This window comes from Lutra lutra, chromosome 10 (genome assembly GCF_902655055.1).
Source record: "Lutra lutra chromosome 10, mLutLut1.2, whole genome shotgun sequence".
NCBI classification, from domain to species: Eukaryota; Metazoa; Chordata; class Mammalia; order Carnivora; family Mustelidae; genus Lutra; species Lutra lutra.
Genome location: NC_062287.1, coordinates 55,697,709 through 55,715,095, shown reverse-complemented (window position 1 = coordinate 55,715,095; position 17,387 = coordinate 55,697,709). Strand labels below are relative to the sequence as shown.

The window sequence follows — 17,387 nt, the reverse complement described above, 5'->3', positions numbered from 1 at the left end:
AAAAGATGAAACACTGGCTGACTTCCCAGCTTCCAAGTGTTCAGCAATACTCTTGTCTGGAGGGTCCCTTCTGCCCAGCAGACAGTGACCTCCCTCAGAAACTCCTTCCTTGTCATTGAGCCCCAGGCCCTCAGTTCCTTTCCAGAGGATCCAGAAGGACTTAGGTGACGTAAAAGAGGTATAAGAAATGGAGATTGACTCTCTGGGAAAGGATGCATGGTGTCTTATCCTAAGCTAAGTCTCTGTTTCTGGGAGGGAGGGAGGCTGAATTCAGAGTGGGAAAAATATTCTCGGTGGTTAAGGAAGCAAGTGAGTCACCTGCTCTGACCTTCATCTATGCCTTCCCATGGCCAGGATAGTTTCAGAGAGTGGGTGAGAATGGAAGTGATTTCTTTTTTTTTTTTTAAAGATATTTATTTATTTATTTATTTGACAGAGGTCGCAAGTAGGCAGAGAAGCAGACAGAGAGAGAGGAGGAAGCAGGCTCCCTGCTGAGCATAGAGCCCAATGTGGGGCTCGATCCCAGGACCCTGAGATCATGACCTGAGCTGAAGACAGAGGCTTAACCCGCTGAGCCACCCAGATGGCCCATGGAAGTGATTTCTAATCCTCAATTTTTGCTTGCTCAGTTATTTGGGAATCCTTACCTGTGACATTGCCTTCCATCCATCACTCTTCTCCCAATAGCTTAGCTAACCTGCCTGAAAGAAAGTTAACATCGATAGGATATCACCTTTTTAGGAACCCAGGGCCTGTGCTTAAAAGTGCCTCATGCTTGGTTTAACACTCTGCTGTTAATCTTCAAATTCTTGATAATTTCTGAACAAGAAGCCCATGTTTTCGTTTTGCACTGGGCCCCACAAATTGCACAGTGGGTCCTGGTTGAGAGTGTCCCATGTGTTAGGGTCTAAGCCAGGTACTTGGCATACTTGTGTCATTCCAACTTCTAACTGTGCTGACCTAGGGACTGTCTGCTCCTTGTTACCACTGATGAAATTTAAGCTTAGGTAAATACTTTGCTGAAGGCTACTTACCAGCTACAAGGTGGAGTCAGGATCCAAACCCAAATCTGACTCCTGAGTTAGTGCTCCTTCTGGTCCACAGAGCTGTCTACCAGAAGAAATGCTTTTACTTCCACTATATGGGAGAGCTGAGTCTGGAAAAGTGATTCAGGAGAGTTAGGTGGGAGTGGGATGAAAGGATTTGACCAGAGCTAGAATTTCTTTCTTTTTAAGATTATTTATTTATTTATTTATTTATTTATTTGAAAGAGATCACAAGTAGGCAGAGAGGCAGGCAGAGAGAGAGAAGGAAGCAGGCTTCCTGTGGAGGAGAGAGCCCAATGTGGGGCTTGATCCCAGGATCCTGGGATCATGACCTGAGCCGAAGGCAGAGGCTTTAACCCACTGAGCCACCCAGGCGCCCCATTTTTTTTTTCTAAGATTTTTTTCAGAGCTAGAATTTCAAGCAAGCCCTGAGTGTATGTTTTTCGAGAACAACCCACATGCAGATTCCCAGTCAAACATCCTCATTTACACTCCAACTCTCATGCACACATACGCACCCATGTTCACATCTACACACACCACCAGTCCAGAGCCTGCCTTCCAAAGCAGTTCAATTATGTGTGTCATTACAGTGTCCTAGAGTGTCAACACCACAAGGACCCCTAGGAAAGCACCTCATTTGCTAATCACTTGACAGATGAGAAAGCTCAGAGAGGGAAGCTCAGAGAAGCTCAGAGAGGGAGGAGATGGTCCAGGTCACACACTTCACTAGGGGCAGAGATGGGACTTTGTGCCAGCCTCCTAACTCTAGATCCAAGGGCACGGCATAGGATGAATTGATGGGAGATAAAGTGGGGTAACTACGGACGTATCTGAGCAGAACGGAAGTACAACCCTGAGCTTAACCAGGCTTTCCTTCCTCCTGACCATCCTTCTTCTGCACGCCAAGCAAAATTTACCCACCAGGATCTGAGAAATACTCTGCTTCTGACCCTGGCTGGGCACAGAAATCCCCACCTCTGTATCAGTATTTATAGTAATGCTATTACTTAAGACCCAAAAACACCTGCTTTAAGGGGTCAAGTGGTTTGGATTAACAAGGTTGACTGTTCTTTCATTGACAAACAAAACAAAACACAAAAGCAAAATATAAACAGGATAAGGCATGAGGGCTTAATTACTCTATAGAAACAGAAGAGTTCCTATGAAGTAAAAGCAAAACAAAGACATGCCAGGGACTGCCCTGAAGGAACAGGTGACCTTGGGCTCATCCATCTTTGGGCCTTCTCTGGGAAACCTCCCAACCCCAGCCTCTAAGACCAGACTGGGCTTGAGCTGGAGTCACACAGCTAAAGATCTCTTTGGAGATCTTTCTCCTCCCATGTTTCCTCTGGACAGATCTGGGTTCAACTTTGACTTTGCCATTTACTAAATGTGATTTGGGGCATGTTGGGACAGTCTCTCCAAGCCTCAGTTTCCTAATGTGTAAAATGGGCATGGTACTCAAACCTGTGTCTCAGGAGATTCCCGTGTGGGTCTTTCAGTGGTAAACCTGTGGAGTCCCATCCAGACAAACCAGGAAGGCTGGTCACGTTGAGCTATTGGGGAGGTAATGCTGAGGAAGGATTTCTCCAAGTGGCTGGCACACTGTGATTGCTCCTACTGTAATTACTATCCTTTTCTCTTACCTAAAACATTCTTTTTAAAGATTTATTTATTTATTTGTTTATTTTAGAGAGAGAGCACACACCAGTGTGGAGTGGGTGGAGGGGTGGAGGGACAGGGAGAAGAAGAGAATCCTCAAGGAGACTCCCTGCTGAGCTGGGAGCCCTAGGCAGGGCTCAAGGCAGGGGGTCAATCTCAGGGCCCTGAGATCCTGACCTGAGCTGAAATCAATAGTCAGATGCTTAACTGACTTAGCCACCCAGGCACCCCCTTACTTCAAACATTTAAAGAGACCTTCTGTTTGCCCTACCTTGTGTTAAGCACTGTTAAGAGAATTTATAAGCATTCATAAAGCTCATTTTATATTTGCAAGGCATTTTCATACCTATTTTCTCATGTGATCTTTACAACATCCCTCCGAGGGAGGTAAAACTCAGTATCCCTATTTTATAGGTAAGATAACTGAAGCTCAGAAAGAGCTTGGCTAATAATAGGTTGCTATGGACTCAATTTGTCTCCCCCACCAATTCATATGTTGAAATCCTAATCCCCATTGTGGCATTTGGAGGTGGAGCCTTTGGGAGGTAAGTAGGTTTAGATGAGATCATAAGGGTGGAGCTTCTCAGGAAGGATTAGTACCCTGACAAGAAGAGACTAGAACTCTCTCTCTCTCTGTGTCATGTGAGGATGCCACAAGAAGGTGGCAATCTGCAAACCAGAAAGAGGCTCTCATTGGACCTCTCAGCTTCCAGAACTGTGAGAAATCAAGATTTTTTTAAACCCACCAGTCTACGTTTTTTGTTACAGCAGCCTGCGCTAACTGATGCATAAGGGCAGAGCTAGGATACAGATTAAGTCCCTTGGCTGCAGAGCTTAAGGATTTTCACGTCATATCACACTGTCTTACTATCCTCCTCCATCCTCGTCCACAGAAGCTGCTGATAGGTCGTATTTCTTCTTACCTTTATAAAAAGGATTCTTTGCTGTAAACAGGAACCACATTCTGTCTTATTTAAATAGAAAAGGAAAGGTACCTGGGTGGCTCTGTTGGTTCAGCCTCTGACTTTGATTTCAGCTCAGGTCATGGTCTCAGGGTCCTGGGATTGAGCTCTGTGTTGGGCTCCCCACTCAGTGAGGAGTCTGCTTGAAATTTTCTCCCTCCCTTTCCCTCTGCCCTTCCCCCCACTTTGCTCATGCATATTTTAGGGCACTCTAAAATTAAAAAAAAAAATAAATCTTTAAAACAAAAAACAGAAAAGGAATTGTTGAAGGGATGTTAGGTTGCTCACAATTTCCTGGAGGGCCAGAGAAGCTTTCACCCCAGGATGAACTCCCCAATTCACTATATAGACCTGGCCCAGTAAACATGACAGCCACTGTTGTAGGGAGTGGGTTCCACTGCCTGCACATCAAGATGGCCAATGCCAGATCCTGGACTCTACCACTTCAGCTGCTGCCTATGCTGCCAGCCATGGCTCACACTGATTCTGCACACCCCTGCTTCTTTGCCTCACTAGCTTCTAGTTCAAGGTTGGCCTAAGGCAGGTCCATCTGACTGACTAGTCTTGGGTCATGTGCCATGCTTTAGTTGTGGGGGTTTCTGGGCAAGCGAGTCTGGCATTTTCAGTTTCTATAATGGGAAACTGACTCTGTGTATCTCATAAGATGGGACCTCTCCAAACATGAAAAGGTCCAAAAACTCCGCAGCCCAAAATAATTACACATGTTTGTTATCCCATCCCTTCTCCACTTTCTCTATAACTCTAAACCAACCACCCCCAAACTCCAAATTTTATTTTGTCTTAATAGACCATACTAAAGGTATCCCAGCTGTTGTGAATTCATCCAGAATGGAGTCCAGAGTTCTTAAAGAATTTTTTACAGATGTGTTAATCCAGGTCTTCCAAGAAGCAGAGCCAAGAGGAGATTAAACATGCAAGGATTTTGCTCATATAACAACATGTGGGAAAAAGAAAAATGAGAAGGGAGAGGTTGGTTGAACCATAAACCCTCCATGCAATTCTGACACTACGTAAGCAGAAGGGGAGGGAAGTTTGGGTAGAAAGTGTCCTAGACAACTTCTAAAGAAGTTTGAGCTGTCATGAAGCCAGAGTTGGTTGTCAGAGGAGTCTGTGTCCCTCAGGAATATGTTTGCTTAGTCTCCCTGCTGCACACAGTCCTTGGATGGTAGCCGCTCAAAGGTGGTGTGGTATCAGCACAAACGGGTGGTGGATTCTACATGGGGCCCTTGGTCTATTACACTCCTATAGTTGGAGATCTGCAAGGCAGCTTTTCATGGTCCCATATGTGCTCTTCTCTCCACCTGCAACACCTCTTTTCCAACTTTTTCTTTTTGGCTAACTCCTCTCGATCTTAAAAAAGAAAAAAGAAAAAAGTCTCAAACCTGGGTGAAATCCTCCCTGAACTCCCTAGTCACAATGCTCCCACAGCATCTTCTAGCCAGCAGTCTCCCTGCAGCCACCGCACTCCTTATATCTATTGAGATGCCTGTTCTCTCTAGGCAAAGCCCCTTGAAAGCAGGAGGCATTGCTGCACCCCAAGCATTTACACATCAGTACATGTTGGGGGTCAAGTGAGTGAATGTGTAGATGGGAGAGTTGGTTATCAGGGTCCTGTTCTCACTTAAGCAGTCTGACAAGGTCTGCTCAATTTCTCCTTGCTCATCTCCATCTCTGTCCCTGTCCATTGCCACTGCTACCACCCTAGTTCTTCGCTGTCAGTAACGTCTAGACTATAGCAGCTACCTGCTCACTGACCTCTTTGCAACACTGTCTCCTCCAGTTCATCCTCTACACAGCATCCAAATGATATTTTGAGATAAAATATCCATCAGTAGCTCTCTACGAAAAAGAAGGAAGTCTGAACTCTATGGCCCCTTATGATCTGGCCCTTGGGGACTTGTCCAGCCCCTCTCTTGCTGTGTGGTCTCACACCCCAAGCCTACACCATAGTATTGCCCATGGTTTCCTCTAATATACTTGGCTAGTCCGTGCCCTGATTTCCCTTGTTCTGCTTAGCAAGGCACCAACCCACTTTTTAAAATTTTAATTTAATTAATTATCATTATTATTATTATTTTACCAACCCACCTTTTGAGTTTCTCTTCAAAGATTCTCCTCTGCAAAGACTTTCTAACCTTTATCCCAAGAAGAACTGACCAATCCCTTATTTGTGCCCCTGTTTCCCTCCTTACACTTTTAGCCTGGGTCCCATAACCCTCCATTTTTTCTTCTGCTTGCTACTTGAGTGCAAGGTCAATGTTTTATTTGTTTCTGATTCCACAGGGCTTAGCATAGGGCCCTCAAAAGAGTTTTTAGGTACTTGGTAAGTGCTTACAGTGACTGCAGGCATAAATGAATGAATATTTGAAGGACAGGTTAATTGATATATTTGCATTTTAACTGGGATTATATATATGTCTAGAGGCCTGATTTTTTATTTTTGTCTGTTGTTTTGTTGGTTGGTTTGCCTACTTGCCCAACTCTGAACCCCTTTCTTATATTTGGAGAATTCTCCACCTTAGGATTCTTGGAGAAAGGCAGATCTTGTCTCCTATTATAGAAGTAAAAAAAGGCCAGAAATTTGCTTTCCAGCTCTCCTTTTCAGCTAGGATATGCATATTGATTTAGACTCTATAATCAGGTACATTCTCCTAGAACTTAGAATAAGACACTTATATTGCAAAGAAGCAGGGATGATGGAGTTTGGCAGTGGTGGGGGTTGGGGCAGCAACATCTAGGTTTCAGGGCAGCAATGCCAGCAGAGTGAGTGGTGGCCTCGGGGTCCAGTGTTCAGGGCAGGCGTAGAGATGGCAGTGGTGTCCTTACTGAATTAGTTCTGTAGCGTGGTAGATTAGGGATGAGGTTGTTCCTGCCCTGACTCCCTTTGCTTATGCCAATTATTCTAATACTTTTATTGAGATATAATTCATATACTATACAATTCATCCATTTAAAATATACAATTCATTTTCTAGATTGTTCACTGATGTGTGCAGCTATCACCATAGACAATTTCAGGACATTTTTATCATCTCTAAAAGAAACCTCATTCTCTTTAGTTATCACTCCCACCCCTCCTGCTTCTCCCTCCCTATGCCTGTCCCCAGCCTGGAGCAACTGCTCCACTTTCTGTCTATAGGTTTCCCTATTCCTTTCATATGAATGGAATCACATAGTATATAGTTATTTGTGACTGGCTTATTTCATTTAGCACAATTTTTTCAAGTTTCATCCATGCAGTATCTTGTGTTAGTGCATCATTCTTTTTTTATGACTGAATAATATTCTACTGTGTTCCAGATCTTGTTTATTCTGTCAACAGTTGATAGACATTTGGGCCTTTTCTACTTTTTGGCCATTATGAAAAATACCACTATAAACATTTGTGTACAAGTGTCTGTGTGGATATATGCTTTCATTTTCAGCCAATTTTTTGAGCCTAATTCTTCAGGCTTTCTGGTGACTCTATGAAGCTATAGAAGATTCTTCAGGCTTTCTGGTGACTCTATGAAGCTATAGAAGATCATCCTAACAAATTTATTTCTTATTCAAATCAGCCAGTGTTGACTTTTGTCATTTATAACCGTGAGGTTTTTTTTTTTTTTAAGATTTTATTTATTTATTTGACAGAGAGAAATCACAAGTAGGCAGAGAGGCAGGCAGAGAGAGAGGAGGAAGCAGGCTCCCTGCTGAGCAGAAAGCCCGATGTGGGGCTTGAACCCAGGACCTGGGATCATGACCTGAGCCGAAGGCAGCGGCTTAACCCACTGAGCCACCCAGGCGCCCCTAACCGTGAGGTTTTTTATTCCTTTTCCTTTGAGAACAAGTTCTTAACCCCAGGACAAAAGGGTTATTGTTGGCTACTGTGACACACTTCCCAATTAACCTTCTAAGTCTCAAGTTCAGCTTTCTCTATACTTTAATGGGGATATTGAGATCCAAAGGGAGAAAGTGATTTGCCAGTCAGTGGCATATCTAGGACTAAAATCTAGGACTTCCCATCACAATTTAAGTTCCCCCTTTGTACTATGCTTCCTTTCATCAAGTCAATAAATGTTTGTCAAGCTCTGTGGTCCTAGGATATATGGAAGAAGCAGAGGATAATAGAGTCCAAAGACATGATTTGTATTCCCAGCTTTGCCACTTCCTACCTTTGTGACCTTGGATAGTGTTCCTAATGTCTCTGGGCATCAGCGAGCCCATCCATAGAAGAGGGGAAGGATCCTGGAGGAAGAGGTTGAATTAGACAGAATCTCAAGCACCTACAGCCTCTGTAAGGTGCTACTGTTTTACTTATTCTGTTCTATTTTTCTCGGTTATAATCTATTCCCTCTTAATTACAGTTTATAGCAGCAACATTTATCTGCATTAAAAAGAGTAAATCCTGTTGATGTTTTAGTCATTTTGTTGCTTTTTCATCTCGCATCTTTTCCACAGTCTTCTTCGTTCTTATATTGCTTTATTTTCATAATGGCATTTCAGGTCGCATTCTTTCAACACAGACAACACTGTGCTTACTTCATTTTCACAAAAACTCAGTTCGTTCCCCCTCTTTTTCTGAAACTTGTGGTCCTCCCAATCTAGCTCTTTCTTCCTTCTGTTGAATACATGGCCAAGAAATATTTCACTTATAAGAAAAGGGTTTAAGAAAAATTACAGAGCAAGTACTTGGACCAATGGCAAAATGTCCTTGGCAGAAGATGTCAGCTAGATGCTAGGGTTAATAAATAAGACCAGAAATCTGATTTTTAATGTGAAATCCCCTGTTCTTTAAATTGGCAATAAATTCAATTTAAAGATTGACCTTCCTAGTGTTTTGTAATTAGTGTTGAAATCCTAGTCAGCATTACTCTTCCTGTGAGAAGGAGCACCAGCGCCTCCTAATGGGAGATGACGAAGGAACAGCAACTCTGCCATCTGCGGCTCATGGACCGTCCATACCTGCCAGTCCTTTTTTTTTTTTAAGATTTTATTTATTTATTTGACAGACAGAGATCACAAGTAGGCAGAGAGGCAGGCAGAGAGAGAGAGGAGGAAGCAGGCTCCCCGCCAAGCAGAGAGCCCGATGCAGGGCTCCATCCCAGGACCCTGAGATCAGGACCTGAGCTGAAGGCAGAGGCTTAACCCACTGAGCCACTCAGGTGCCCCTGCCAGTCCTTTATTAGGGATTGAGCACTACCCTCTGAAAGGGTCAGATCTGGAAGGGCTTAGTTCTGGGCCCCTTGTTTTATGAATGGGTGTCTGAGGTACAGGGAGGTCTTTCTTCCCAATACCCAGAAGCTGCCTAGCCAGTTCCTGGATAAAATCCATGAATAGAATCTGTGCTCTGGTAAGCATCAGGGATGTACTGGCACAGAGCCCAAAGTGTGGCTAGAGAAGGATGTGGGGAAAGGAGAAAGGGTTGGAGCAGGAGATACCAAAGGAAGTTGGAGGCTGTTGCAAAACTCTGGGAATGGGGACAAGGGCTAAGGGGTGGAATTACCAAAGTCCACCAATGAGTGACACTTTATGCTACCAGATTAATTTTTATAAAACTTTGGTTTGGTCATTCATTAACTCCAGCCAGTTTTGGCTTCATAATGATACCAGACACAAGCCACTCTCTCACCATGTGGACACTGAATGCCCTTCCCCGCACCCAGCCTCTCCCCCCGCCCCCGGAGCCTATCAGGAATTCTAGACTGAATGGGGGTTAAGAAGTCCCAATGTAAGTCCCACGTTCAGATCTTTTCTGGTGTGTGAGCTTGGAAAAAGTCACTAAACATCTGGGACTTTAACTTTTCCATCTGTAGTGTACCCATCTGAAGAGTGGTTCCTCCCATGAGGCAGTTCTGCTGAGCCTGTGTTTTTACTTGGTCTCTCCTCTAGTTGTGTCTGTTGTCTGAATTTACTCTTCTTACACAGATACCAGTCTTACTGGATTATGGTCCACCCTAATAACCCCATTTAAACTTAATTACCTCTTTAAAAACCATTCCGAGGTACTGTGGGTTAGGACTTCAATATATGGTTGGGTTTGGAGGGGGGACACAATTCAGCCCATAACAGAATCCATACACAAATAATTAACATTATAGGACCCATCTATATGAAAAGACAAAATTATAAAGACAGAGAACAGATGAGTGGTTACCTGGAGTCAGGGATAGGAACAGGGATTCATTGTATAAGTGGGGAATGAAGGCACATGGGAATATTTTGAGGGTGATGAAAACATTCTAAAATTGGGTTATTGTTTTTTTTTAAGATTTTATTTATTTATTTGACAGAGAGAGAGATCACAAATAGGCAGAGAGGAGGCAGAGGGAGAGGAAGAAGCAGGCTCCCCGCTGAGCAGAGAGCCCAATGTGGGGCTTGATCCCAGGACCCTGAGATCATGACCTGAGCTGCAGGCAGAAGCCTTAACCCACTGAGCCACCCAGTCACCCCTGGGTTATTGCTTTAAGTGGTGGGTAATATCATCAGATCTGTGTTTTAGAAACATCAACCTGGGGGTAGGTACCTGGGTGACAAAGTTGGTTAAGCATCCAACTCTTTTTTTTTTTTTTTAAGATTTTATTTATTTATTTGACAGAGAGGGATCACAAGCAGGCAGAGAGGCAGGCAGAGAGAGAGGGGGAAGCAGGCTCCCTGCCTAGCAGAGAGCCCGATGCAGGGCTCAATCTCAGGACCCTGAGATCATGACCTGAGCCGAAGGCAGAGGCTTAACCCACTGAGCCACCCAGGCGCCCCAGCACCCAACTCTTGATTTCCACTCAGGTCATGATCTGGTTGTGAGATCAAGCATTTCTAATAAAACTCTCAACAATCTATAAACAGAAGAGAACACTGCAAATTGATAAAGGGTATCTAGGAGATACAGCTAACATAATAGTTAACGTAACAATGAAAGACTAATGAGCTGGGCATGGAGTCTGCTTGGGATTCTCTCTCTCCCACTTTCCCTCTGATCCCCCCACCCCCACCTTTCTAACAAAAGAAAAATAAATATTATCCTGGAACTTGTGTTAATGATGGTCCATGGTGCAAGATTGGAGCAGAGATTAGGCTGGAGAGGATGAAGATGAATGTGAATTTCCTTAATAAGCAGAAAAACAAGTTAAGGAAATCAGACCAATGAAAAGGATGTCCTGAAATTGAACAGGTACAGAGAAATCAAAGGTGTGATGGAGTCATCTCCTCATGGACAGAAAAAGGGGAAATGAGGATAATTTGTTTGGGTAAAGTTTACCTCTTAATTTTGTTTTTACTCCAGAGTCTTAGGAGAAAATATTGAAAGGTAGGATTATTCAAATTAGTCAATCCATGGAGTATTTACTAGATAAAAATTACTAGATAAAACATTGTGTATGAAGTTTATATATACAGGAATGTATGAAGCCTCCCTTTGGGGTCTCCAGCAGCAGTACTCTTTGCAGCTCTCAAGCATGTTTAGGACCTATGCTTGGTCCTAACTTATACCCATAAAAGCGCCTCCCCACCAACCCACATCATTTCTGTTCACTGGGCCTCTGAAGGAAGCTGGATTTCCCCAGTTAGTTTATCAGCAATGCTCAGTGTGATAACAGACTATGTAATAGTTTGAGTGGTGGAAGGGAAGGTAGACAACACCTTCCACAAACAATATTTTGTGGATCAACATAAGAGGATTATAAAATAGAACAATACTTAATTCACTTTTATCCATCCCTTGATTCATTCGGCCATTCAGTTACCAGTCAATGCATATTTGCTAAAGGCCTCCCCTGTGCCAGCTGTGGCCACTCTGGGTGCTGGGAATTCAGGGATGAAAAAGCTTCAAGGAATTTCCATTCCATGGGAACTGAGGATCTACCATATGCCCTCCTGCAGAGTCTGGTCTGAAGTTTCTGGGGAATTCCTACTGAGGACATCCAGATGGAAAAGACCCCAGAACGCCTGTCATACTTTTTTCTAAGACAAATGTCCTCCATCACCTCCCACCCCTATTTCTTGGGTAGATATGTTATGAAGTTCATGACCACCCTCACTCCCAACCATCTCTCCATTTCCACATGGTAAGTTGGCCAGAGTTGTCCTTACCCTCCACCTTTAGTTCATTTTCTTACTTTTTCTCCTTCCTAACTCACTGTCATCTGACTTTTGTGCCTCTTGCTTCTGGGGCCCATGTCATTGGAGGCCTCCTGACTGCCAAATCCAATGTTTTCCTCTCAACCCCTACCTAACACCATTTCAGGGAAGCATTTGACACTGTTGCAAACTCCCTCCTTCAAAATCACGTCTTTTGTTTCCATACTGAGCCCTCCCAGTGCTCCTCTTCTCTTTCAGTTTGGTTTTTAGGCTTCTTCTTCTTTGTGTGTTCTTATCTGCTGATGTTCCCTAGGATTCTGCCTTCTGCTCTGTCCCTGGGTGATCCACTCCCCTCTGAAGGCCCATCTAGACGTTGTGGATCCCTAGCCTAACTCTGTTTCTGAGCATCTTGTATTCTACTGTATTCATATATATAGTGGGCTCATAGAAGGAATTCATTCAATGAGTGACTTAGGAATGAGTAAAGGAGCACCTGTCCAAGAGAACTGTCCATGGCTGCCCAGTATCCTGAAAAAGATAACGATACTCTGAGATAGATTTGTTTGTTTTGTTTGTTTGTTTGTTTGGGGGGGAAGGTCAAAGGGAGAATCTTAAGCAAGTTCCACACCCAGCACAAAGCCCAGTGTTGGGCTCCATCTCATGACTCCGAGGTCATGACCTAAGCCAAAATCAAGAGTCAGACACTTAACCAGCTGAACTACCCAGGTGCCCTGATAACCTGAGATTTAAAAGACCAGCTCCTAAGATAAGCTCAGCAAACCAGGCTCAACAATTTAGGAATTACAGAATGGAAAATTGTTAAGAGCATCTGTAACCATGTGGGAAAATTTGAAGGTAGTGGTGTAGATGAGCTCCGCTAACTTATGGCTGTGTTTAAACCATGAGGAAGTAGAAACTATGATTAAGGCAAAGCCAAACAGAATAGTCACAGAGAGAGAAGCAGTGATACCTGGGAGTGACCACCCTCACTCCCAACCATGAGACAATGAGGCAAAGAGAGCAGCTACTATCTCCACTGGGTCTAGAATGGTCTTTGCACCCTCCTTTACTCCATACCAAAGCTGAGGTCACGTGACATTTCCTCAGGAAGTTTCCCTAACCAGCAGTGCTGGGGGCCAGAGAGCAGGGGTCTCTAGAGAAAGATCATGTTTTTTTCTAGCTCTGAATGCCAAGCCTCCCTCACTTACCCCTTCCTGTCCCCAACTTAGTAATTCAGAAATGGTGTGCTTAGGACAAAACTTCCCATAGCCAATTTCCAATTATCTTCACTTTTGCCATCACCCCTCCGGTTTTAGGTAATTTTGCCACAAGCATCTTTGTCACATAACAAATTGGCTGTAAGGCAATATTGTCACAAAAGAAAAAGGTAAGTAGTTGATTGTTTGGTTTGACAGTTTGTTGGTTTCATCCACTGGTTGAGTTTGGTCTCATTTCTCCATTAATGCAGTACTCCCGTTTTTACATTGTATGAATCTCAGCCCTCGTAATGGACTATACAGTGGCACAGAGTTTTGAACCCACATTCCCATAGAATTTTGTAATATCTATCAAAGGACAGTTGGCAATATGCCAAGAACAAACAACAGTGTAGAAGGCTTTCACAATGCAACACAAAGTTCAATTACAGATACGCACCCTACTCTTTGGAAACTGATACCTCTCTTCATGAAGGAAGAAATTTTAGCAAAAAACATTTGATGTTCAGTGAGATGAATCAACAAGCAAAAATATATATGTATAATATTGTGAATGAAAGACTTTGAAGACAAATGCTTAGGTATAATCCACAAAATAAAATCAAGTTATTTACACAGCACGGCCATGAATCTACACTATGCATTTTGAATGTATTCAAATATTTCATATTTTGCCATAAGATCCTTTTAATTTTGTTATTCATTTTTAATTATATCCTTTTTTAAAAAAATGTTTTTCCTGGTGATGAGAACTTTAAAAAAAAATATTTTATTTATTATTTGACAGAGAGAGATAAAGCGAGAGAGGAAACACAAGCAGGGGGAGTGGGAGAGGGAGAAGCAGGCTTCCCACTGAGCAGGGAGCCCCACATGGGGCTCCATCCCAGGACCCTGGGATCATGACCTGAGCCCAAGGCAGACACTTAATGATTGAGCCACCCAGGTGCCCCAATTATGTCCTTTTATTTTTTAATAAAGGTCCCTTTTTTATTTTTTTGTGATTTTATCTTTTATGACAAAATTGCCTTTAGGCTAATTAGTTATGTTGCCAAAATGCTTGCAGCAAAGATGCTTACAGCAAAAATATGGACACACACTCCTCCAAAGCATCCTTCCAGCCCCCAAAGGGATGGGGAAAAGAAAATCATATACAAAGCAATCGCAAGATGGGAGGGTGAAGGGACCTTCTTTTTCTGTGTGACTGAGGCAACAAAGGTATCGAAGTGAACCTTTTGGTGATTGAGCTGAGAAATAAACAGGCTGAGGTGCAGGTGTGAGTTTGGGGATGCAGTGGGGTGGCAGTGGGTGGGAAACAGGGGAACCAGTGTCTGAGTGCCCTCTTGGCTCACCCACTTTGTTTTGGTAACTGAGGGGTTTTATATTGACTTTTGTAGAACTGATAAGGTGTGTTAGAACAGCGTGTTATTTTAGGCTTCCCTGGGCTCTTGGCTCCCCAGCTGTGAAGAAGGTTGACGTGTCCTGGCCTTGATAGCTGTACATTCCACAAGGCAGTCTGTGCAAGGTACGTAGGTTCTCACAAAATAACTCTTTTTATATCAGCTTGTTGTGCATGTTAGAAGCTGTAACACTAACAGCTCTCTGATTTCATTTCTTATATATTTCATCTAAAGTGAAAGGATACATGCCATCTACTCTTGGATACCTAAATCCAGTTTTCCTTACATTTCTTCTAATCCCCAGGTTGAATTAGTTGCCTTTGCCAGGTTTCCATGGCAACCTGTGCTTCCCGCACAGGGCAGCTGTTTACTCCCCACAGATTAAACTCCCAGAGATGAAGACCATGCTGTGTTTTCAATAGTCACAGAGGGCCTGATAGACAGGAGGCCTTGAATAATACTTGATAAATGAGTGTATGAATGAGCTAATGGTAAATACCTTGGTGTTAATAAGTTCTGGGTCCCCAGGTCTCTGGAATGACCTGTGGACATTTATGTGGTCCCTAAATAGTAATTCTTTTTTTTTTTTTTAAAGATTTTATTTATTTATTTGACAGAGAGAAATCACAAGTAAGCAGAGAGGCAGGCAGAGAGAGAGGAGGAAGCAGGCTCCCTGCTGAGCAGAAAGCCCGATGCGGGGCTCGAACCCAGGACCCGGGATCATGACCTGAGCCGAAGGCAGCAGCCCAACCCACTGAGCCACTCAGGCGCCCCCCTAAATAGTAATTCTTAATCTTGTATTCCTTCTGACCTGATCTGTTCTCCTGTCTGAGATGCTATCCCCCAGAGACTTGTGGCAGCCCTGTAGCCAAGGTAGCTGGTGAGGCTCCTGAGCTGCTCCCACAGGGCCCCTTTCCTGGTCAGAGCCCTGGCCTCTTTCTCCTACTCTCAATCTGGTGGTCCTGCCTGCATTGAGGTTGACCACTCCTCATTTTCTCCCATATATTGGGTCCAGTGTAGATTTCCCATCCCATGCCCTGTCACAATCACAATCATTGGATTTTCTGATACCAGTCATTTTTGGGATGAAGTGGGGATGAAAAGGAGGAAATAGGAGGGTCAGTCTTCTATTTCTAAGGCCAATGTCTTTTGAAGCATGAGGACTGGAGAATCTCGATCCTGTGGCTCCCACTTCTGGTATCAGCTGACACTACCATCCCCAAGTTTTGTCTGGCTTCATTTGCTTAGGAAATACTTTGGTTGATTGTTCTGATTCCTGGAGAACTGTTCTTGTTTTTGACATTGATGTGAAGCTTCATCTTCAAGGAAAAGAGACTGAGTTATCTTTTTTTTTTTTTTTTTTTTGAAAGAAGTAGCATTAAGATAGAGGTAGAAATGGTGGTACTTTTCTCCCCTTTGGAGATTTGCCGGTTACATTTCAAATAGGGCAAACGTTGCAGATGCCTGGAATAAGAAGATGAGTTAATTTTACATCGCTAATGGCCCAGGCACAGAACACGCCCTGTTAGGTCTGCTATTGACAGGGAATGGTAGAGCTTGAGAGCTCCCCCTGCTGACCACCCAAGTCTATTCCAAACTAGGTTTCCTTTTATTAATTGTTCACAAGAGCTGTTGCTAAAAATTAAATTATATAAAATTACAGTTAAATCATGTTAAAAACAAAGACAACAGGGGCGCCTGGGTGGCTCAGTGGGTTAAGCCTCTGCCCTTGGCTTGGGTCATGATCCCAGGGTCCTGGGATGGAGCCCCACATCTGGCTCTCTGCTCAGCAGGGAGCCTGCTTCCTTCCCTCTCTCTGCCTGCCTCTCTGCCTACTTGTGATCTCTGTCTGTCAAATAAATAAATTTTTTTAAAAAATTTTTTAAAAATCTTAAAAAAAACAAAGACAGCAAATATTCAAATATCATCACTTCCTAATTATTTTTCTACATTTTACTGCCATATGTGCTCTTGAGGTTATTTGTTTATTCTACATGTATTGTGGAAGTAATGGTGTGATACTATGTGTATTTACCTAACTCTTCGTTTAGTAACATCAATATCAGGAGCTTGAAATCTGCCGTGATGGGAGTATATACACCACAGACGTTGTCAACCCCTACAAATCAGGGCTTTTTAAATTTGATCGTTAAGCATTTATCAATATACCACTGTGTTTTATTGGCCCTGCTTTTAAAGATCATGAAATGGGGGACTAGAGAAGTTCAGTGATTTGCCTAAGGCTACGCAGAAAGTGGTAAGGCTGGGATTCAAGCTCAGGTTTTTGTTCGTTTGCTTGCTTTTTAAAAGAAAAATAGATTTCCAAAGCCCACGTGTGTTCCACTCAGCTCCTCTCCCCTGGGGTAGGAATGTTGAAGCTGGGTAGGCCTCCCAAGGTTAACCACTGATCTGGCTTCTAGAAGTCATGCAACCTTTTAATACTAGTATATCTGGCCCATGTTGGGGCAGGTATCCTATATGGTATTATCATCTGCTCACTTTTTTGGGCGTGGTGTCAAGACTTTGGTCAATTATCTTGACTTATTTCCCATCCCAATGGAACAATGACAAGAAACTTGAATTCCAATCCCAGAACTACTACCCAACCTCATGGCCTGGAAAATTCATCTCTCCTCTGTTAAAACTCAGCAATCTAGTCTATAAAACATGGACAAACACAATGCATTTGCAGGGTTGCTATAGGAGCTAGATAGAAGCTCACTCTCAAGGCGCCTGGTATGGCATAGCCTGGTGTATAGTAATATAACCCATCTGTTATTGATTTTATTGTGTGCAGGCATGATGTGAGGGTTTTATATATGTTTTCTCAATTACACTGTGGCCAAATAGAATTCTTTGATTTTCTCATCTGCTCTTCTCTGTCTTCCACAGCTCAGTAGTCAAATGCATCACCATTTACCTGAAGATTTAGATTCCAAATCTAGGTATTTTCCTTCATTCTGTCTTTCCTACATTCTATTCATCTGATTCATCAGCAGGTTTTGCTGACTCTAAAAGAAAAACCAGTCA

At 43.2% G+C, this 17,387-nt stretch overlaps 1 protein-coding gene across 4 annotated transcripts in view; it reads left to right on the top strand.

The window, feature by feature from the left end:
• Nucleotides 1-3,346: 3,346 nt before the first annotated feature.
• Nucleotides 3,347-17,387, top strand: part of POLD3 (DNA polymerase delta 3, accessory subunit) — a 120,112-nt gene continuing 106,071 nt past the window's right edge. For 2 of the 4 annotated variants that reach the window (XR_007120880.1, XM_047690999.1), the window contains exon 1: nt 3,347-3,428. Coding sequence is in view for 2 of the 4 variants with exons in the window: in XM_047690999.1 (XP_047546955.1) it covers nt 3,360-3,428 (69 nt within the window). In the remaining 2 variants the exon portion in view is untranslated. Of the gene's footprint in view, nt 3,429-14,463; nt 14,483-17,387 lie in introns of those variants that run through there. The other 2 variants (XM_047690997.1, XM_047691001.1) reach the window with 2 other exon arrangements.